The sequence below is a fragment of the Ictalurus punctatus genome, chromosome 22, assembly GCF_001660625.3.
Source record: "Ictalurus punctatus breed USDA103 chromosome 22, Coco_2.0, whole genome shotgun sequence".
NCBI classification, from domain to species: domain Eukaryota; kingdom Metazoa; phylum Chordata; class Actinopteri; order Siluriformes; family Ictaluridae; genus Ictalurus; species Ictalurus punctatus.
In genome coordinates, this window is record NC_030437.2 from 1,895,001 (window position 1) to 1,917,614 (window position 22,614).

The following is a 22,614-nucleotide window of genomic DNA, read 5'->3' on the forward strand; positions in this document are numbered from 1 at the left end:
TGTGTGTGTGTGTGTGTGTGTGCGCATGCATACTCTCATTTTTCAACGTGTGTGTGTGTAAGTAATTGACCACTCACCTTTAGACCTGCTCCTTTGAAATGCCACCTGACATTTTTCTTATACAATAATCAGCTTGTGTGTGTGTGTGTGTGTGTGTGTGTGTGTGTGTGTGTGTGTGTGTGTGTGTGTGTGTTTGTAGCTGCTGTGGAGGCGTGTATGTTGCACGGCCTGAAGCGGAGAGCTGCTGGTTTTTTGCGCAGCAACAAAGTAGCAGCTCTGTTCACTAAAGTGGGGAAGAGTTTTGCTCCGGCTGAGCAGCTCTGCCGCAAAGCCCAGGAACTGGAGCAACTGCTGGAGAGCAAGTGAGAGAGCATACACACACACACACGTATACATACACACATTTTATATATATATATATATATATATAATATTACACACACACACACACACACAACTGGTCTTTAATGTCTCTCTCTCCCTCTGTGTGTGTGTGTGTGTGTGTGTGTGTATAGAAGAGCTCCGATGGGCTCCTACAGTGAGTCTCGTAAATTACCCCCTCGACTCCCCAGCCTCTCACCTCAGGCAGCTCGGTACCTCTGGATTCGCACGGCTCTCATAGAGAAAGTCCTCGACAAGATCATCCTGTACCTAGTGGAGAACTGCAGGTGATGGACTGAGAGAGAGAGAGAGAGAGAGAGAGAAGAACAAAGAACAAAGAGACAGTGACTGACAGACAGACAGAGAGGAATTACTTTTGTAATGCTTTCGTAAAAGAAAGAAATAGAGTGGAAACTGGATGGATGAATGGATAGTTGGATGGAGTGCTGGATTGCCGGATGGATGGATGGATGGATGGATGGATGGATGGATTGTAGTGGTAGTACTAGCTGATAATGATGTTGTGGTGATTTCAGTAAGTATTATGAAAAGGAGGCGGTGCTCATGGACCCGGTGGACGGCCCCATCCTCGCCTCTCTGTTAGGTGAGTTTCTCTCCCTCCATCTCTCCATCTGTCTCTCCCTCTATCTCTCCCATCTGTGACACTGTTTGGTACTGGACTCACTGTTTGTCTTTCCCTCCATCTCTCCATCTGTCTCGCTGTCCATCTTTTACAATTTCCCATCTCCCTCCATCTCTCTCAACCTTATCTCCCTCTCTTCTTCCCTTTATATCTGTCTTTCATCTACCTCTCTTCACGTCTGTTTTGGTTTTGATGCTTCCATTCATCTTCATCTCTCTCTCACTCTGTCTGTCTTTTGCTCATCAGCTCTTTCTCACTTATCATTCTGTCCATCTCTTCCGCTCTGCTTTCCTTACATCTCTCTACCTCACCCTCTCTAATTTCCATCCTCTCTCTCTCGCTCCGAGTCGCGCTCTCAATGCCTCTCCATCTCTCTTTTTGTCTCCCTGAATGTCTGTCACGCTCATTTTCCTCATCCTCCATCTCTTTCATGTCTGTTCAATCTGTTTCACTCCCTCTCTCCAACCAAGTCTCTTTCATCTATCTCTTTCTCTCCACCTCCTTCTCTTTCCCCATCATCTCTCATTGTCCTTTCTTTCTCTCTCTCCCTCTGTGCTTCACGGCTGTTCTCACCCCTTTGTTGCCTTTACATCCTTCTTTTTTCTTTCTCTTCACCTCTCTCTCTCTCTCTCTCTCTCTCTCTCTCTCTCTTTCTCTCAGTGGGTCCTTGTGCATTGGAGTACACTAAGATGAAGACGGCTGATCATTTCTGGACGGATCCCTCGGCAGACGAGTTGGTGCAGAGACACCGGATCCACGGCGCACACTACAGACAGGCTACAGACTCGCCCTCCAAGAGACCCGCGCTGTGTGTGAGTGACGCTACACACTCTCCGTCTAACCCCCTCTCTCTAACAACACACAGTATAAAATACACAACACACCGTACTGTACTCTAAAACCACTAGCTGCTCTGCTGAGAGCCGGATCATGACAACCTGCATGACGTATAATCGCAGTGAAGTCCTTTTCAGTTTTACTCTGCAAAATGTAGAACCGTCCGAACCGGGGGCAAATACTTACGCACGACACCGTATACACCATTTGATCAACTTCAGCCATCCACCAGAATGTGGATTTGCCTGGGATGGAATTTTGCCTTGTGGTTTCTTGTTTGTGCACACACACACACACACACACACACACACACACACACACACACACACACACACAAACCTAAATCAGATTTGAGCTTTATAAGCCAATCCTTCCACTCTTGCTTTATTTGAACAGGGCTGAAGGCATGTGGAGAGAAAAAGGCAAACATTGGCTAATAATTAAATAGCGTAAGCTGCTGCGTGACATGCAGGCTGCTGATAAGGTCAGTCTTGGGTAATAGAATTCTTTTCCTGTGTTTTTTTTTTGTTTGTTTGTTTTTTTTTTTCTGCTTCAGGGTATTATGTAGTAGCATCACTGAACGTTAGGAAGCCTGAACTAAGGGAAGATTTCCGCAGGTCCTCCTTGCAATCGTCCGTTTTAATCTCTCTCAACACCGCGGACGCGGAGATGCGATGTCCTCATTGGCGGCGAGAAGCAACGCGACGTTTGAGCGGAGATTGTCTCTGTTTTACACTTCAGTGCGGGTTAGATATCACGCTGTGAAGACGCGACTAAGCCAAATGACTGGACGGACGATTCCTGAGAGCGACGCTGAGACGCACGTGGTCCGGGTTTTGTTCATTTCCGCACTCGGAACTTGAGCGTACGCAGCCCACACTTCGACGATGAAACTGATACGAAGTCGAGCAAGTAACAGATCAATCAAATGAGCGAGTTTCACACTGATTATTGCATTACTGGGTTTAGGTTGAATTAACTAGCTTTAATATACTACTGGTTGTCGTCAGAACTAAAAAAAAAAACATGCAGGGTAGGCCACGCCCACAAGAAACTAATTACAAGCGACACGAGCGACTTGTCTCGTTCTAGTGTGAACATAGGGTTACAGCCCTGTGGCCATGGCAATGGGACAACACACACACACCCACACACACACACACACACACACACACACACACAGAACTGGGCTCAGAGCCAGACATGGGCACATGCTGATTGGGACCACATTTCTGGCACATCATTACACTATCTCTCTCTGTCTGTCTGTGTGTCTCTCTCTCTCTCACACACACACACACAGTAATGCTGAATCATTCTGGTCCAGAGTATGATGTGAGAAAAGATGTGACCGTGTGTGTGTGTGTGTGTGTGTGTTATGAAATGAATAATGGCTGAACTGGAGAAAGCTGTTGGAACACCTGTCATATACAGTATACATCACTTTCATTCCTTGCTTTAATATTTACACCACAGCAGTGCCGTGAGCTCTGACCGGTCAGAAAGTGTGGATTAATATCCTCTAACAGCAGCTCTGACCGTCGCGCCGCTACAAATCACCGGTTTATATTCATGCGCTCGGTCTTGTACGGTATCGTTTCTATAGTAACCGCTCAATCACAGGGACTCGTACAGTATGGCCGACACTGCACTAATAATAAACTAATTAAAAAGAATAATAATTAAACCGGAGAGATTGTTGATTATGGCATGGTGACGTCTTCTGTAAGGAGATGTTTGTTTCAGTCAGAGGTGTGACTTTAAGTTTTCCGACACAGGTAATTACCCTAAAACATGGACACATTGTGATCTTTGAAATAAGCTCTGTGTGTGTGTGTGTGTGTGTGTGTGTGTGTGTGTGTGTGTGTGTGTGTGTGTGTGTGTGCGTGCACGCACGCACGCAGATCCAGAAGAGACACTCCAGCAGCAGTATTGACGAGCGTCCGTCTCCATCCCCCTCGGCGAGGGACTACGTGGAGTCTCTGCACCAGAACTCCAGAGCCACACTGCTGTTCGGCAAGAACAACGTGCTCGTACAGCCGGTAACACACACACGCACACTATTGTTCACAACAAAATGGATAGCTATCAATCATATGACATTATTCGCACTTGTATCACAGCTGTGCTGAATTCTGGACTCTGATTGGTCCGTGCTGAAGGTGTTGATTCACAGGTTTATATTAATGCGCTCATTCTAAAACTGATTTTATAAATAAATCGGTATAAAAGGAATAAAACACCTTGGGGCGTGCTGTCATAGGGAAATAATGTCTCCGTCTCTCCATCGCGCAGGGTATGATTAGCAATGGAAGCGTGAAGGTGATGTACATGGTGTTTTAGTGCTCAGGATGCTCCTTGTTAGTTTGAATGTTGGCGTCGCTCGACTTGTCGCTTGTCCGTACAGAGAGACGACATGGAGGCGATCCCGGGATACCTGTCTCTGCACCAGACGGCCGACACCATGGCGCTGAAGTGGACGCCCAATCAGCTGATGAACGGCTCCGTGGGAGATCTGGAGTACGAGAGGAGGTACGGCTCGTTAAACCATGACCACGACGAAAGATTATTTGGCCGATGATTTTGCGTTCAGAAATTACGAGTACAGGAAGTTAGAGTGAAACCAAGGCTATTCGCTCATATGCTTATAAAGTTAGAGTTATAAATAAATAAACTGTGAAATCCGACTTCATTATAATTCTCCTTCGTTCATCTTTACTGTGTGGGTTTTTCTTCGTCGTTATTTATGGTGTGTTTACATCCCTAAGGCTTGTGCTGAGAGATTAAACTAATTTCTCAGAGATGTCAAACCAGGATGAACCTAAACTCAGTGTTTTCAGGATGTTCTGCTATTTCTTATTTTCTTCCGTCATTTATCAGATATTGCACTTTACCACTTTACACACACGTGATTTCCCTTCTTCTTCTTTCTTCCTTGCTGTTTTCTCTGAGGATCTCGTGTTGATAACTGCCACCATGAATATGCTAATCAGCTGTCTGGTCCTAATTACTTCCCACTGATGCTTACCAACATGACCTGTTATCTCGTGTGTGTGTGTGTGTGCGCGCGTGTTTTGTTACAGTGTGTACTGGGACTACGCCATGACCATACGCCTGGAGGAGATTGTGTACTTACATTGTCATCAGCTGGGTACGCTATATCGCCGTTATCATCGGTGTTTAAAATTTAACCACGGCGCGGTTTGATTAAACCCGGTTGCTTAGCGTTTTTGGCTTGAGGATGTTTCGTGGCGTTCCCAAAACGCAAGTACTGTGAAGCATATTGTATTAGAAGATTCAGATATGAAATAAGGCCGCAGCGTGGGTTTAATTAAACCCCCTGAGTCACACTTTTAAACGCTCATTCATCACTGTACACACACACACACACACAATGCAGAAACTGATGTGTAGAGATGAGCATTTCAAGCCGGGAGAAGGATTGTGAGACTTTTTCACAGCAGTGTATGTAAGAGGAATAAAACACCCGGCGTGACGAAGCGGAGAGACCGCTACGACTCCAGCGTTGATTCTTGTCCCGTGTAAGTGTTTTATTCCTCTTACACCACAGCAGTTACACTTTTTCATTTGTTCAATAACAGCACGTCGTACTTTTCGGTCTGTTCGTGGTCACGTTCAAACGTTGTGGAACGTCCACGAGAAGAACCGGTCGGTTCTTTGCCGTTGTAGCTGCTTGTATTCGTTCCTTCACTTCACCAGAACGCATCATGTCTGAGACGCGTAGGAAAACTTCAGGTTACATCTTAATCGGTCATCCTGTGCTGGTCAACGATATAATCCAAGAAAAACAAAAGAACAAAGTCGAGCTGCATTGCATTTCAGATCCTGTCAACTGCAGATCATTTCGTCCAGGGTGATTTAAGCCGTGGATTAGGTTTAGAGATTTGTTATTAAATCTCATCCCATCAGCTCCTCTCTTCAACTGGAATGGATTTGCGCTGGCTGCAGATGCTGATGCATATCGTGTGTGTGTGTGTGTGTGTGTGTGTTTCAGTGGACAGTGGTGGCACTATAGTTCTGGTGAACCAGGACGGCATCCAGAGGCCTCCTCTACGCTTTCCCCAAGGCGGCCATCTCCTGCAGTTCCTGGCGTGCTTGGAGAACGGCCTGCTGCCTCACGGTCAACTCGACCCGCCGCTGTGGTCCCAGAGAGGCAAGGTCAGCTACGGGAAAAAACCTTCCTCGTTTTATTCAGCAAAAAATAAATAAATAAAAAGAGGCACAGATGAAAAGCATTCAGGAGTTCCGGTGTTGACATTTATCTGTAGCTGGGAGTCCAGCAGAGTGTAACTGTGCGTGTTCTCTGTGTGGAAGAGGGACGGTGTGACTGTCTCACCCGTCACATCATGGACTTCATCACGTATACAGTACACGTCAGGATTAGTTAATGCCTTTGGGTCTTCGTTCTTCATCACGTTCTACTCTTCAACTTATGTGGACTGAGATATGTGTTTGTGTGTGTGTGTGTGTGTGTGTGTGTGTGTGTGTGTGTGTGTCTTCCTGTAGGGTAAAGTGTTTCCTAAGCTGAAGAAGAGAGGAACCCAGGGATCAGCGGACTCTGTCTCGGATAAGGAGGAGGACGAATCCTCCGATTACGTCTTCCGCATCATCTTCCCCAACAGCCAGTCCGAGCTCGGTGTGTGTGTATATCTCACCACTTCTACAGTTGCACACAGTTTTTAAAAATGTGTTTATGTAGTATCCTGTTATAGTCCCTGCTAACGAGCTGTTACTATAGAAACGACAACGCATTAGTATAAGCCTGTGATGTGCGGCTGCACTACTTTGTTCTAATCCCGTAATGGCGTGCTGGGTAATGGTGTTACTTCCTGCCATTGAGGTGTCATGGGGTGTGTTTGTGTGTGTTTGTGTGTGTTTGTGTGTGTTTGTGTGTGTTTGTGTGTGTTTGTGTGTGTTTGTGTGTGTGTGTGTGTGTGTGTGTGTGTGTGTGTGTTCCAGCTAGTTCAGAGCTGATGGAGCAGGGGGTAAACATCTGGCAGCCAACGCAGAGGAAGTCCTCATGTTCTCAGGCCAGCTTCTCCGACGGGGCGTCGCCAGGCAGCTGCAACCACGAGAGGTGAAGCTGAAGCTGGCATGCACTGTAGATAAAGAATGAGTGTTTAAATGGTGTCGGAGACAGATTAGATGATTGGTCTGTATCAGACATCTCAAACTCGTTTTAGATAACAGGCCACTTTACACTTAGTCCAATGCCATGTCGGTTTAGTAGGAATATCCGTGCTTCCACTGAAAAAAAAAAAAACTATAAATGGCAACGTTTTCAGTGAGATCTGGAATCCTTTCTGCAGCGACGTCTTTCATTAGGAAAAGCCACAGTTTCACCGTCGGAGTACGGATTTCACTAGCAGTCATGTGGCGAGAATTGACAGCTGCATCACCAGTGTCTTAATTAAAAACTAACTGCTGTTTGTTCAACCCCCCGACAGCAGCTCATTTGTTTATCCGTTCTCAGTATGGTTGTATTTTTCCACATAATGAGTCTGATACTGATGCCGAATATTTCAGCACTGCTGTGGGCTTTGAACAATGTAAACACGTCGGTTTTCCGTTTATCTCAGACACGACGTACGGACCGGGCTGTTTTTCTTAGAAAACACTCCAATCTGTATCCACTGTCCTTCATTTGAGGCTGTGGTGGCTTAGCCAGTTGTGGCTCTGGGTTACTGATCGGAAGGTCGGGGGTTCGAGCCCCAGCACTGCCAAGCTGCCACTGTTGGGTCCTTGAGCAAGGCTCTTAACCCTCTCTGCTCCAGGGGGCGCTGTATCATGACTGACCCTGTGCTCTGACCCCAACTTCCTAACATGCAAAGAAAAGAATTTCACTGTGCTGTAATGTGTATGTGACCAATAAAGACTAATTTGGAAAGAAATATGGTTGCAAACGTCCAATTTTGTTTAGCTTGGAATTTACATCGCTGAGTTTATTGCTCTATTTTGCCCCCTAGTGGAGCAATAGTGCATTTTTTTTCAGTTGTTTCGAATCGATTCCGTGACGATTTTGTGTCGATGATGTCATCTTCTCTGCAGAGCTCCTCTAAAGCTGCTGTGTGACACCATGAAGTATCAGATCATCTCCAGAGCGTTCTACGGCTGTATGTGTGAACCAAGATTCCGGTTTGCGTTTACAAACACAGTATTCAGTCAGAGCTTCGTGTTTGTTTAAACCAACTGAGTGTACTGTATTTTCTCTGTGTTTCATGCTTAAAAAAAACTTTTTCACGCCCAGTGGTGAATTGCGCCATCATTTATTGATGTGGCATCACACTGAAAATGTTTTTTAAATAGTGTAGGCCACTGGAATACCATATTACATACTACAATACATACTACAATATTGAGCAGTGTTCACTTGATGAATACATTGACAACAGTACGAGTTGTACGAGATGTTAATATCCATTTGTGCTGTTTAGGGTTGGCGTATTGCCGTCACCTGTCCACCGTGCGCACACACCTCTCCGCCCTCGTCAACCACGCCATCGTAATGCCCGATGTGCCGTGCGACGCGTACGGAGGTCTCACTGCACCAGTGTGGCACAAGTTCCTGCAGGACTGCGGTGTATGTACAAACATGTTATAGTAAAATAATCAGTCACTGTTAACCGTCTAAACTGCCCCCCCCCCCCCCCCCCCCCCGACTTCTTAACCAATAAGAATCCAGAATTCAGCAGTGCTGTGGTGTAATTATATATCCAGCCCCTCTGACTCAGACGCATGCTTAATCCCATGCGCTCACCTACACACTCGCTCACGCCTGCTTTTTTAACACATGCACATATTGACGAGGCCCGTGCTCACTACACCGCGAAACCGATCCCAGATCAGCATACGCAGTGTGGCTGGCTTGCCTATGCATATTTATCACCATGATTAGTCACACACACACACACACACACACACACACACACACACACACACACACAATATGTGCAGAATGATTAAGGCAGAGCCTCTGGGACTCAAAGTGCTGTCACTAAACACCACATGTCATTTTTATGAGGGTTCCAAACACTGCAAATTTATGTGCACGGTTCAGCTCATGCTTTGTTGCTCATTTCTTTTTCCTCACAAAGAAGAATATATGAGGGAGACCGATCATTTTTACACAGACATTTGGACCCTACTCTAGCATAAATCTGATGTGTCTGGTCAGACTCTGTGCACTATAGATGAATATTACCGTCTAATCCGTTGCGTTTCTGTGTAAAGGCGTATGACGAGCAGGAGCTCTGGCGTTTGGTGTATTTTGGAGGAATCGAACCCTCTCTGCGTAAGGAGGTCTGGCCCTTCCTGCTGGGTCACTACCAGTTCGGGATGTCCAAGAACAAGAGGAAGGAGGTCAGTGTCTGGGCTCATGGCTCACGTCCTTGTGCCTTTGACAGATGGGGCGGGGCTTAGCTCTGCTAGCTCATTTACATACTAGCTGTCCCTGTTGTTTGATCAGATTTCACCTATGAATGCTAGCAATGAAATCTGCCTTTCAGTGACCACCTATGTGACCCCTGAACTCTGAACTCTGTACTGTGAACATCGACCCCATGCAGGTTGACGAGCAGACGCGAGCATGCTATGAGAAGACGATGAGCGAGTGGTTGGGCTGCGAGGCCATCGTGCGGCAGCGGGAAAAAGAGCAGCATGCCGTGGCCTTGGCCAAATGCTCGTCCGTGGCCAGCATGGACAGCAACAATCCAAGTGTGGTGCACCGTGACTCGTCCATCAGCAACGAGGTACACATGTATCTCACCACTATCACCCCAGTGACTGGATACTAGCCACAGTTTATTTCCTGATATAAACCTGACACCTGGTGGCCGACACACAGCTTCACACTGTCTGCTGTGTATTATGAAAATCGACGATTTTTCTTCATTCGTTCCTCATGATGCCTCGTTATATTTTTTATTCCTCCATCTTTAGTCGTCTCAGAGCTGCAGTTCAGAGAGGCACAGAGCTCGCCTGCAGAGTGACTCCAGTAGCAGTACACAGGTAAATCATCCAATATTCATCTGACTGACGCAGAGGCACTGCATGGCTTCAACACTCATTATTCAACAGTATGATCAACTAGAAATACGGCGTCAGAATGTGTGAAAAACACTATTTCTACTCTAATTTATATGCATTTATGTGCAATTTTATCCTGGTCACGAGATACTAAATTGAGACATTAAAGTTGTAATGAGTGCACCAGATGTAGGCTATTTTATTGCACTTTTCATTTCCTATTTAGATTTGTCAAAGTATTAAATCAACACCAATGTTTTTTTCATTCAGTTCGCTCTCCTGTACAGAAACCCTGCTGAAGGATAAGCTGACCAAGCACTCATCTGCTACGCTTACAGTTCACTTTTATTTTTCATTAAAAAGATATCCATATAAAATTCAGGCCTCGAGATGAACAATGTTTCCCATAGTTTTTAATTATGTTTGAGGGCTGAATACTGATTTCAGTATTAAATCTTCACTACTACTCGTCTCTGAACACAGCTCTTCGTTATGTAAAACCTAATGTCGGGCTAAACGTAATTGTTGGCAGTCGTTGGATTGTGCATGTATTTTGCTACTTCTAAACAGGTATTCCCCGTCCCCACACTGTCCCTGCTAGTTCTTCACTCCCCAAAGCCCCTTCCCTTGGAGTAGTTGGCTTCCCTTTGGCTTCTTTCTCCAGGTGTTCGAGTCCGTGGACGAGGTCGAACAGTTCGATGCAGAGCCCAAAGGCGATGAAGTCAAACTGTTACCTAAAGACTCCAATGGCTCAGACTCTGGTCACCCCTCTTCCAGAAACTTCTCTGTCACCTCGGGCCTGTCGGACTCCCTCAGCACAGATGACAGCGGTGCACAGGACATGAACAACAAAACCTCCACCCAGTGTATTGTCATGGAGGATCATAAAAAGGAGGAAACCAAGAAAGCCAAAGGTTCTGATGTGGAAGTGTTTGTTCCAAAAAGCTCAAACGCAGTGAAGATGGAGAAGACTGTCCGGGGACGTGCAGGAGATGAGAAAGCAGAAATGGAAGACATGGATACTGTGGAAGAAACTCTGGAACAAGAGGTGTCTGAGAAAAGAAATGATGTGGAAGTAGGAGAACACTCAGAAGCTGGTGAAGGTTTTGAAGGTATCGCACCTCAGGCGATAAAGGACACGGAGGTGGATGATAAAAGAAGAAAGCCAGAGGTGCTACAGGAGGCAGAAGGAATTAAACAGGAGGAGAAGTCTGGACTGCTGGTGTCCGTATCAAAAGGAGAAAAAAGGGAAGCGTGTGTATCAGGAGAGCAAAGTAAAAGCTCTGAGACTCGAAACAGTCCAGGAGGTCTAAAGACAACAGACAGTGAGACATTAAACACTTCTGCTTCCATAAAGAATGATGAATCCGAGAAAATCCAAACATCCAAAGCAGAGCCATCTAAGAATCAAACTGATTCAAGACCAAAGTCGAATGAAGCTCAGAGAGCAGGGAAAGAGTCTGCAGCTGAGGCCCAGAATCCAAGTCGGGTTAAGAAGAAAGGTCAGGCGGAGACGGTCAGGAAGAAGGTCACGATGCCAAGCGCTCCTGTGGTAAAGGAGATAGTGGTGCCTGTTGTGTTTGAAGCCTTCAGCATGCGTGAAATGAGCAAAGAGACGCCCGCTACTGACTCGGACGACTCGCCTTCAGCCATCGAGATGGAGGAGATCCCCATGGCCCGGCTGGTTGGCGTTCAGGAAGTCAGTGAGGCGCTCCTGCCTGAAATGGAGACTCTTTACCCTCAGTTTGAGTCACATGCTGTGGCCAGTGAGAAGAATACCACCATCTCACCAGTTCCCTCCACAGGAACAACTTACTCGGTACACATCTTATTCATTGGTATAGATATGTGACGCACCGAAAAGTTTCAAATATAGCCTTAAGTTGTTTCATCTAAGATACCACTTAATCAAGGAAACACTTGCTTGATTCATGCCTCCTGATTATCAGAATTCCATCCGGATGGCGACTAACTGCATTAACATGCACCCATTAAGATGCATTTAAAACAGATTAGGTCCTAATGCATTGCTTTATTCCAAAGCTGGTGAATTAGTCCAGCTGCAAATCTCGGCGTTATGTCAATATGTTATTGTTTCCATAGTAACCGCTCATTCACAGGGACTTGTATGGCGAACGCTCAACATAAAGCAAGACTAATAATAAAGAGATAAAAATGTTCTATAACAGAGAAAAACGTTGATATGGTTCAGCTGTTCAGATGTGATGTTACTTGAATGTGACGTGTGTGTGTGTGGTCTGTCTGGTATTTGCAGCAGGAGCTCTTGGATTTGTACACTCTGAACCTGCATCGTATCGACAAGGACGTGCAACGGTGCGACAGGAACTACTGGTACTTCACCCCGGCTAACCTGGAGAAACTCCGCAACATCATGTGCAGGTGGGGTGCCAAGACTTATATGGGGGTCAAACTCGAGTTCATCTGTAATCCATGATTATGGCCAATGTTGTCCCAAAGCAGAGCCAGACTTCCAGATCCTAACACTGTCATCCTTCACAATAATACAATTAATTACGCAATAACGATAATCATGACCGTGGTCTTATTTAAGCCATCCTGAGCTCAGTCACAGTTTTGGTTCTGCTTATTCGGTCACACTCTGTCCACAGTTACATCTGGCAGCATCTAGATATCGGCTACGTGCAGGGGATGTGTGACCTTCTGGCTCCTCTGCTGGTCATTCTTGATGATGGTGAGTGTGTATGATATTTAAAATGTCTTTTTTGTTGTTGTTTTAGGGGAATCATGTATTTTCATTTACCATTTTGTTATTCTTTGTTCAGAGGCTTTGGCCTTTAGCTGCTTCACTGAACTGATGAAGAGAATGAATCAGAACTTTCCTCATGGCGGTGCGATGGACACTCACTTCGCGAACATGAGATCCCTCATCCAGGTGAAACTCTGATTGCAAATCAGTATCTACCCTTTAATTTGTGCCATCTTGCTTTGTCTATGTCAATCCCTCCATCTCTGCAGATCCTGGACGCCGAGCTCTTTGAGCTGATGCACCAGAACGGTGACTACACCCACTTCTACTTCTGCTATCGCTGGTTCCTCCTGGACTTTAAACGAGGTAACGGAACATGCAGCGAATCCCAATTCAAACACGAGAGTATGACTGTGCCTCCCGGCAGTGTCAGAGTTTCGGAGGAACATTGAGAACCGGCAGCTAATTAGCTTTTCTTTTATGTCAACAAGATGCGAGAGCTCTGCAGGAGTGGCCTCTCCGTTTTTGGAGCAGTTAATTCTTCTGTGAAACATGAGTCATCCTTTTCTGTTGGGAGTTTAACAAGACGACCTGGTGGTGATCATTAAAATGAGTAATTAAAAGCTGTCTCAAATAAGACTGATTTTTGAGTGGTGAAAAGTTTAGACTATAAACAGAAAAGCGATTAAACTGTGGCTTAAACGTGGCTGAAATTGATGACCTGGAAATTGGTGTGAAAATAATCGAGCAGCTCCCCCTGGTGGTGATGATTTCACTTTCCAGAAAATTCCACTTGCTGTCTATAGGGGTCGCCGAAAGCAAGGCAGAGAAATGGATGAAGTTATTATGTTGTGAGGACAAACGGAAGTGTAATTATAAACTGAAACTATTACAAATGTTAAACTTGATGAAATGTGAATTTTGCTCGTGATCTAGTGAATCTTTCGTGCATTGTATTTCTGTCCTCAGAGCTGGTGTATGATGACGTGTTTGCAGTGTGGGAGAGCATTTGGGCGGCTAAGCACGTCTCCTCTAGCCAGTTTGTCCTGTTTATTGCCCTAGCCCTTGTTGAGATCTACAGAGACATCATCCTGGAGAACAACATGGACTTCACCGACATCATCAAATTTTTCAATGGTAACACAACAAAGCTAGAACCATGACTACGGTATCCAAAGGAACATTCCGAACACAATGGTACACTTTTAAAGTCTTTTACTGTTTTTTTGTTTTTTAGAAATGGCCGAACATCATAACGTGAAGCAAATCCTGGAGCTGGCTCGAGAGCTTGTTTGCAAAGTGCAGATGCTCATCGAAAACAAGTAACGCAGAGTCCAACGCCGTCCGACTGTCTCTGTGCCAAAACGTTCCATTAGTGCTCGCTGCATTAAACCCGACAGGATACAGCCAAGAGAACCTTTCGCGTCCAAGTCATTTAGCTCTTGAATTATTTAGCTCTTGGATAATTGTAGTTACATTTTGTACGCAGATGCTGCTGTTATATTTGTTCATCTTTAGCAAACACTTTGTCCTGGTCTGGGTCAGAAGATCTGGAGTCTGTCCCATGAACACTGGGCACAAAGGGGGATACACCCTGGATGGTACACCAGTTCATCACAGGGCACCATACACACATATTCACACCCAGCGGGCGATTTAGCATAGTCAGTGCACATACTGGCATGTTTTTGGGAGGTGGGGGAAAACCAGAGAATCCAAAGTAAAGGTCAACATGAGAAACTACACACACACAGAATCGAACCGAGGACCCTAAAGCTGTGAGGCAGCAACACTACCCGCTGCCTGTCAGGGTATAAATCTAACAGAAGTGAGAGGTAATAGGTATCGACACTTGCAGACCTCGATTATACTTCACATATCACACACATTCCAAGTCAGTAAAGCTTTCAGCCTCTTCAGCTCAGTTTGTTTCCTTCCACAGCTGCATGTCCGTTACCAACTTGTGTGTAGCTTCAGTGAGGTAGCATTAAGTTAATATTAATGTAGGTTGGTGCTTTGTCAAGTTTTGGTAACATTTTCATTTTTTTGGACAAGAAGAAGCTGAACAGCTCTGACTTTAACACCCTCTCAACACTGTGTTACAGAAGTGTGTTCTCGTTCAGGTCTCCTTCAAGCCACCAAATCAGTACTTTTCATTCAGCAGTGATGAGATCTAGTGTTGCATTCTATTACACGCAGGTATGTGTGTATTGTTGTGAACAATCTTTTCAGAATCATGTTTTTGAACGTACCGCAGCAGGTATTTCATCTATTTGCCAATGTTAGGTGTTTAAGTGTCTACAGTGCCATGCAGAAGTATTCACCCCCCCTTGAACCTTTCCAGATTTTTTTTCTGTGATACAACTTAGAACTGAAATGGACTTGATTTGGATTATGTCACGACTGTACACAAAAATATCTGATAATATTTTAAATGAGTGGACAAATCGATTTTGTTTGTGAAATTAATCAAAAGTAATTGCAGAAGTGAAAGTGTCATGATTTTCAATATAAATACACCTGTTCCTGGAAGAACCCAGAGTTCGTTAGAGAACATGTATGAAGAAAAAGCATCATGAGCTATCAAAACAAGTCGGAGTCTAAGGTTTAAAAAAAAAAAAAAAAATCCCAAAATTTGTTCGTCCTGTGGTGAGACATTAAATCTATATTAGAGATTAAAAGAACCTGGCACAACCGCGACTCTGTGTAGAGGAGGCCATCCAAACATCAGTGCCTGAAGAAAGTTGGGATTCGTCAGATAAGCAACCAAGAAGCCAAGGGTAACTCTTCATGTGGTGCTACCACAACCATGTTTCACTGTTCTTCGGTGTTCTTTTGTATTTTTTATTGGTAATAATTTTGCAAACTTTTCCCTCACTTCAATATTATGAGATATTTTGTGTTAATCCATGACATGTAATCCCCATTAATTCCATTTCAGTTTCAGGTTGTAAGAGTACAAGATGTGGGCGAATACTTATGCAAGGCCCTGTATGTTGACTTCCACGGTTTTCACTTTACTGTGACTATAACATAAAAGAAGAAGAAGAAAAAAGCTTATTTGTGCATAAGGAAAAATCTATATTCTATATTTATTATATTGAGAGGTATTAATATATATTATGAACCATGACATTAGAGATTGTGATTTTTTTTTTCCTGAGTGGAAATATATTAATGCATAGAAACTATTCAATGGTCCTCTTCTTTCTTTATTTATTTTTTGTATTCTGAATAACACCATTTACAGTGTGGCCTTAACTGTGCTTCTGCTAGTCTGTACGCTCCACTGGTGCTGTTTGAGTCCAAGTTTAGGGCAAGAATTTCACATTTGCCCTCTGCCTTTTATCAGTTCAGGACCTGGATTACAAGAAATTACCTGTCAGGGTCAGATTTTTAAAAAAAAAAAAAAAACCCTATCCATTATGGTGTGAGTGGTGTCCAAATATTGGACTTGTGACAAACTACCAAAGTAATTTTAGCGATATTGTTGCTCACTATGCAGCAAAATTACCTAAATGAAATGTTTTAGTGGTCCTCACCGGATGAAATCTTTCACATAGGTGAGCGGGGAATGTACAGGGTTTACCGCAGGGTATGGCTGTAAAGCTGTTTTGCGGCCATGTCTGTGGAGCTGAATGGAATCCAAACTAAAATCCGAAATATTTATTTTCACTAGTGCAGTATGTATTTCATCGACAGTTCTTTTAAGCAGTGCGTTCTGCTTTCTGTATGAATGTGGCACTTTGTCATGTTGCTTTGGATATTGCTGGATAAATTATGAACGCTAGCTGCTTGATGATAATGAGAATTTTTTTTTATTATTATTTGTACATCTTGCTTTGAGCTGTTTATTTATTTGTTTATATCTCAATGCATTCATTTTGTTTTGGCTTTTGTATGTAAAACTTGCACTTGTTCTATTGTGCTTTATGATTAAATGATATATGTGCCTCTAAATATGAAATGGGGTTGTTGTTGTTGTTGTAAGTACTAGATACCAGACATGGAGAATCACACATATTTATGGGGTGGTGTGTGTGTGTTTTGTTTGTTTGTTTATAGCCAATGTGTGATTTATAATGAGTGTATGACTATAATGACTGTGTGATTATACCCAGTGTTAACATGGCCAATACCTGTATATTTAATTGAGTAGAATTTGTGGGAAATGGACACCTCCATATATAGGGCTGCACAATTAATCGAATATCGATCGCGATTACAATTTTGACTGCCCACGATTAAAAGAACATGATCGACTGCGATATTAACCTTTAAAGTTCGTCCTTCGCTAATAGAAAACTCCGCTGCAGCTCAAATCAAGCGCTTCCTACACTTACAGCCAATCATATAGAGCGGCGCAGGGATGACGTCATCTAGTAACGCCCAAACCCGGAAATGGGTTAGCATTTTAGTGCTCGAGCTGCCGTTTTCTCTGTGAGCTCCAGCGCTTGCGCGAGGAGAAATCATGATGCTAAATGGCACTACAGAGGTTGTCGGACATTAAACCTGAACAGGTAAAAACTCTGCAGATAAACTCAGGGCTCTACAGTGTGACCATTTCACTCGCGTTTGTGACTGAACAGTACTTTGTGCAACTGTAAATAAATATTTATTCGCACCGGTGCAAGTGACCTGTTCGAAGTTGTATAATACAATCCGAATAAAAACTACAGAAAGTCCAAGATGCATCTACAAATATAGATAAAAAATAGATATAATAATGACTTCATAAAATATAAATAAAATGATTAATGAAATAATGTTTAATTACTATGGGTTGCATTTAATATTAATTTGACATTAAGCTTAGTTCGCTATCTCCTTAGAAAGCTATTAGCCTTTTTCCTAATATGGATCATTTTTGTGTTAATCTACTTTTAATTAGGACTCTTTATTGTTTAAGATATTTAAAAATAAATATTTTATGCTTGTTTATTTACCAAATAACCCACAGTATTTCTCATTGATATTATGTTAATTCAATTAACAGTGACCGTGAGCAGAGAGCTTACATTTAACTGTTTATGACGGACCTCCTGATTAAAGTTTAAATAAATAAAGATTGGTATCTGGATTGGTTTCGGCTGTGAAAATCCTGATCGGAGCGTCAGTAATGAACACCATTAAACTAAAGTGCTTTGCATCTGACGAGTAAATGAACTCCCCCAATCACATCCTATATGAGATTATTCAGATATCTACACAATACACACAGAGCGGTTCGAGAACTGACTCCAGCCCAGAACCATGACAGTGGAAAATGTCTAATAGTGTAGCTTTAAATATATTTAAGAGGAGCAGGTTAACTGTGGGTTTTTTTTTTTTTTTTTTTTTTTGCATACAGTCTGTAAAATGAACTGAAAATATTACATTTAGTTTATCAGAAGGTAAATGAATGTGTCATGAATCACACTATGTTCCTAAATTCAATTAAAGTATAATTGACCAGCTCAACTTTTCTCATGCCTGCTTGTGTTATATTGTGGCACATTAACGTTACCATCTCTTTAAAAAAAAAAAAAAATAATAATAATAGTAAAATAAAAAAACTTCAACTGTGCTCCTAAATTTTTGTAATTAGGTTCACAAGTGCTCCTAAAAGAAACTGTCTTGCGTCTCTCCTCCTGTAAACACTGTTATTGCCTTTTCTGCATACGCCTGAATTGTTTTCATTTGGTTATATATTGTTATATTTGATTTCATATTTTCATTTGGTTGATGGCATTTTTATTTTTACTCTTCCTATATTTTGGGTACAATTTTATTTATATTTTGCTTCGACGAGATGATGCACTTTAAGGACCGGTCTAATTTGATATAAAGATTTGTACATGAACAGGAATGTAGCACAACATGGAGGTGAAAGCATTATTTAAATGTGAAAGTGCAATAAAAATATGTTGTCCCTAAAATAAATGAATAATCGTGATGAATAATCGAGATCTCAATATTGATAAAAAATAATCGGGATTATCATTTTGGCCATAATCGTGCAGCCCTACTCATATCTCAGCTTTGGAGTGTGATATTCAGACGAAACAAGCGCCCCTGTCAATGCCTCGTCCTCACAACCAACCGGGCTAATATGAAGAAGACTGGAGAAAGTCAAATTCTCCAAATTCACTCTTTGTTTCATCTCATCATGCTCCAAAGCTGAGATCTGATGCTAAATACTGATTTCATTTGTTTCTTCGAAAGAAAAATACTAATCGCCCGAACAGGGACTTGAACCCTGGACCCTCAGATTAAAAGTCTGATGCTCTACCGACTGAGCTATCCGGGCTTCGAGGAGATGAACCTGTGCATGTCTATATAAGGGGTCTATAAATCCGTCACTCTCCTTTCCAGGTTTCAGTAAATTAGCTTGTGAGGCGTTAGCGCCTCCTGAGTAGACATGTTTCACAGCGCCTTTCTCAGGTTTAACTTGATGTGTCCTGCTGGACATTTACTGAGATCTACGGCTTTTACGAATACAGTGCAGGAGAGGAGAATCACAACGTGCTCATTGCGGTGGTTAAATTTAGCCGCGTCGCTGCGGCCTTCACATCCTCGGTGTGTCCTGGCGGAGCTTCCCACACACGGCGCGTCTCACTGGGGCAGAAGAGCAAGGTGGTGCCGCTGGATGAGCTCCAGTCAATCTGGGTCCATTTCAAAGGTATTTTTAAAATATCACGTCCTATAAAGACTCACAGGAACGTATAATCTCTTTTTAAAAAAAAAGGCATTTCTACTTTTTTCAGTGTGTCTAAAATGTTTTGTGTAGAATTAATGTTATATTTTGTTAATTACTCTGCTGTATTTAGCGTTTATACAAGGTCTGTTTCACATGTTCTGTGTTTTTACAACCAGCGACCGCAAGACAAAGTGTATATGGAGAAAAAAAAACACACAAAAAAAGATTGTGATTATTATTGTGTTTGTGTTTCATTTTCAGGTCCCACAGTTTCCCACATGGGAGCCAGTAGCTGAGAGGCAACTTCCACCTGTACGCTTCTTATTAAACATCTCATAGAAATGGGTTTTTGTTCATATTCTCCAGGTCTAGAAAACGTTTCAGCCCAACTACATAAACATGGTTCTGTACAGCTTAGACACACTGTCTGCACCGGACACTTTCCCTTTGTTTGGAGTTGCTTGTTTTTGCGGAAATGGGTTATATTCATTTCTGATTATTTGCATTAAAAGAAGGTCTTGGTGGACACAGAGTATTTCCAAGCTGGTCCAAAACACCACCGCTCACAACCCAAAGAAGCCTAAAAAACGGTGTAAAATACCACGGCCCTGGCATCCCTGGTTATAGAGATATAATCATGCAAAATTCTGAATTATGAATTGATATTGCTGATATAACAATATTTGTAAACTAATTTGCTGGAAACTTATTAGTAATCCTAATACTACCACTAATAAATAATAATGGTACAAAATACGGTTTATCATGATGCATACTGTATATCATAGAAATGTCTTCAGGTAACATGATATGACATTTTTGTCATGCCACCCTCAGCACACTTTGGTGATTTATTTATTATTTTTTTTTTCCCTGGTTCCTTCTGCAGCCTACTAAAGTCTCTGTAGACCTCGTCGATAAGTTGGAGAGACTCGCTCTTGTAGACTTCGGCAGCCAGGAAGGCGTGGAGTGTCTGGAGAAAGCGATTCGGTTCGCTGATCAGCTCCATGTTGTCGAAACTGAAGGTGTGGAACCGATGGATTCTGTCCTGGAGGACAGGTGAGGGCATGTCTTTTTCGTCTTTTTAAAGATTCTAGCTCAAATCCATTGATAAGAGCTTTTTCAGAGACCAAGCAGCAGAAACAGGAAACTAGAGAGGTAGAGAGAGGTGGAGTCTCTGCAAGTCCAAAACTTTAGGTACTTTTCTGAGAAAGTCCCATTCATTAAAAATCATACCATGGCGGAATATCGGTGCCTTTTAAACCTCTGTGTGAAAAAGATTACTAATAATGATTACTAATGGATTTTATTTCTTAATTGTGCTGCAGTATTAACAGCATTCAGATTTGCAACCTGTAATGCTCTGTATTGAGATCTTTTCTGTTGACATTTGATATTGTTCTTGAATTGTCTACTTGACCAAAGGGAAGGTTTGCCCAGGTCGGCAAACACATATAATTATAAACCATAATATAGGGTTAGAAACTTATAAACATTTAGTATGTCTACTGTAAAAGTATCATACGAACCGACTAAATTCCATGTGAGCATTTCTCACTGACTTTGACTTAAATTCATTATTATTTAATAAGGAACATCAGATGAGTAATTTTGTAATTGCTACATATAAAAATAGTCCTCATGTAGTTCGCTGTAGGTTTCATTTAACCAAAAAACAACCTGAGAACCTGTCACAATAATCACCTCAGAACAATGAGTCAGCAATACAGTAGTGTTCAGACAATAAATCAATAAATAAATAAAAGTGGTGGGTCCAGAATTGTCTTTATCCTCCTCAACCCAAGTGGTGTTATAATAATAATAATAATAATAATAATAATTATTATTATTATTATTATTATTATTATTATTATTATTACTGCTATTATTACTATTGTTAATATTCCAAGCAAAATTCTACAATAAGTATTATAAGACACGAGCACGGGATAGTTGGTCTTTGTGTGTTTCTTAGAACTCTGTATCTGAGAGAGGACACGGTGACGGAGGGAAACTGCGCAGAGGAACTTCTTCGGCTCTCCAGAAGCACAGAGGAGGAATATTTTGTAGCACCTCCAGGTCAGCAAACTAATGTCATTTTTAAGTCTTATGTTCTGTTTGGGTCAAAATAACCCGGTGTAGCATAGACATAACAGTAAAATGTTGGAACTACTAGACAAATTAAACTGATCAAGGGTTAGTTTTGGTTTTATGTTTTGATTTCCTTTCCCACACCACCTACTGGCATGTTCTCAAAAGTGCAACAACAACAATTCCCTTCACGTCAGCATCACCTTTACACCCAATTTCCCTTCCCTTTCTCCAGCACACCTGTGAAATCCATGAAACAGAAACTAACTGTGCTATTGGCACTAATAGTTAAAAATAACCGTTTTTTCTTCACACAGGAAACATCCCGCTTCCGAAGAGAGAGGAGCGAACCGCCATGCTGAAGCACTCCGAGCTCTGAGATCAGAAATATCATAAAGCGAGACAAATTGTTACAATAAAAATGAAGGCCTGCTTCAACTAACCTGTCTATTTCTGTTACTGTTATTATCAAATACTCCATTAAACAACACATGTGTTCAGTTATTAGGCTTTAGTAAGAACTTTCTATTCCGGAAATTCCCACTCACAGAACACATCACGTCCAAGTTGCCATTATTTATAGGCCAGATTGTTTGCGAGTTATTGAACTCTTAATTAATTCCATTCAATTCAAGTGACCAGTAAAACTATGAGTAATAACTTTACCCAGTAATAATTCACTTAGATAATGCTGGGTTGTAAATTCCACTGCTGGAATTAAATAAAATAATAAATCACACCCTACATTGTGAGAAGAACTCTTGGTGGCCCTGATTTTGCACTCTGGCTTTTGGGCTTTTGGACAGCAGGTTTCATTTATCAGAAACACAAACTGTGATCACACCTGTGAAAGATCACCTGACGCTAAATGAGTCACTAACATAAAGATTGTTTTGAAGAAAAGTCAGCGTGATGCCTAAAGCTACGAAACCAGCATGTTTATTAGTGACACTATTAGAATTTGTAGCCCTGTCTATAAGTAGCGGGCTAGCTAGATATGAACAGATACTTAGATTTACACTCTCATTTCACTTCACTGGATAATCTCACCAGGAAAAAAAAAGGAAATAAATTGATCAATGATTAATTTCATTTTCACTCATATTTATTATTAGTATTTCCCACAGTTAGTCTCAAAAACACTTGAATTCTTCACTCATGATTGCAGAAAGTATTATTATTATTATTATTATTATTATTATTATTATT

General features: G+C 42.3%; 3 protein-coding genes, 1 long non-coding RNA gene and 1 other non-coding gene across 11 annotated transcripts in view; 2 read left to right on the forward strand and 3 right to left on the reverse strand.

Moving 5' to 3' along the window:
* The window catches only part of LOC124626158 (uncharacterized), a 7,114-nt gene extending 3,773 nt beyond the window's left edge, over positions 1-3,341 (reverse strand). Inside the window, exons 1-2 of the long non-coding RNA XR_006980812.2 lie at positions 2,048-3,341; positions 581-676 (exon numbers count right to left, since the gene is read on the reverse strand). This is a non-coding gene — a long non-coding RNA (uncharacterized LOC124626158). The remainder of the gene's footprint in view (positions 1-580; positions 677-2,047) is intronic.
* Positions 1-16,591, forward strand: part of sgsm1a (small G protein signaling modulator 1a) — a 26,716-nt gene extending 10,125 nt beyond the window's left edge. For 2 of the 3 annotated variants that reach the window (XM_017451574.3, XM_053674393.1), the window contains 22 exons: positions 200-362; positions 516-668; positions 918-985; positions 1,685-1,836; positions 3,766-3,903; positions 4,269-4,393; positions 4,945-5,012; positions 5,877-6,040; positions 6,389-6,518; positions 6,842-6,959; positions 7,931-7,995; positions 8,317-8,462; positions 9,113-9,241; positions 9,448-9,630; positions 9,821-9,889; positions 10,572-11,726; positions 12,183-12,307; positions 12,538-12,620; positions 12,712-12,821; positions 12,905-13,001; positions 13,605-13,772; positions 13,873-16,591. In XM_017451574.3, the coding sequence (XP_017307063.1) occupies positions 200-362; positions 516-668; positions 918-985; positions 1,685-1,836; positions 3,766-3,903; positions 4,269-4,393; positions 4,945-5,012; positions 5,877-6,040; positions 6,389-6,518; positions 6,842-6,959; positions 7,931-7,995; positions 8,317-8,462; positions 9,113-9,241; positions 9,448-9,630; positions 9,821-9,889; positions 10,572-11,726; positions 12,183-12,307; positions 12,538-12,620; positions 12,712-12,821; positions 12,905-13,001; positions 13,605-13,772; positions 13,873-13,961 (3,698 nt within the window). In that variant the 3' untranslated portion in view covers positions 13,962-16,591. The remainder of the gene's footprint in view (positions 1-199; positions 363-515; positions 669-917; positions 986-1,684; positions 1,837-3,765; positions 3,904-4,268; positions 4,394-4,944; positions 5,013-5,876; positions 6,041-6,388; positions 6,519-6,841; positions 6,960-7,930; positions 7,996-8,316; positions 8,463-9,112; positions 9,242-9,447; positions 9,631-9,820; positions 9,890-10,571; positions 11,727-12,182; positions 12,308-12,537; positions 12,621-12,711; positions 12,822-12,904; positions 13,002-13,604; positions 13,773-13,872) is intronic. The other variant, XM_053674392.1, reaches the window with a different exon arrangement.
* The window catches only part of LOC108261296 (class I histocompatibility antigen, Gogo-A*0401 alpha chain), a 158,301-nt gene that overhangs the window by 87,605 nt on the left and 48,082 nt on the right, over positions 1-22,614 (reverse strand). The window lies entirely within an intron of this gene.
* trnak-uuu (transfer RNA lysine (anticodon UUU)) lies at positions 18,852-18,924 on the reverse strand. Its single transcript has one exon. It is a non-coding gene; the product is annotated as a tRNA-Lys (tRNA).
* gatc (glutamyl-tRNA amidotransferase subunit C) lies at positions 18,938-21,847 on the forward strand. Of its 2 annotated transcripts, XM_017451675.2 has the most exons (5): positions 18,945-19,296; positions 19,576-19,626; positions 20,204-20,373; positions 21,290-21,393; positions 21,723-21,847. In XM_017451675.2, the coding sequence occupies exons 1-5, from the start codon at positions 19,036-19,038 to the stop codon at positions 21,782-21,784; spliced, it is 648 nt and encodes a 215-aa protein (XP_017307164.1). In that variant the 5' UTR covers positions 18,945-19,035; the 3' UTR covers positions 21,785-21,847. The 2 variants fall into 2 exon arrangements, with proteins under 2 accessions (XP_017307165.1, XP_017307164.1); XM_017451676.2 differs by lacking the exon at positions 19,576-19,626 and having other exon boundaries at positions 18,938-19,296.

What these genes read in the sequence shown, in the direction of transcription:
- gatc (XM_017451675.2), top strand. Translation starts at nt 19,036, where the DNA reads ATGTTTCACAGCGCCTTTCTCAGGTTTAACTTGATGTGTCCTGCTGGA. An exon ending in CTGAGAGGCAACTTCCACCT is followed by an intron (nt 19,627 to 20,203) that starts GTACGCTTCTTA and finishes TTCCTTCTGCAG; the next exon opens with CCTACTAAAGTCTCTGTAGA. An exon ending in ATATTTTGTAGCACCTCCAG is followed by an intron (nt 21,394 to 21,722) that starts GTCAGCAAACTA and finishes TTCTTCACACAG; the next exon opens with GAAACATCCCGCTTCCGAAG.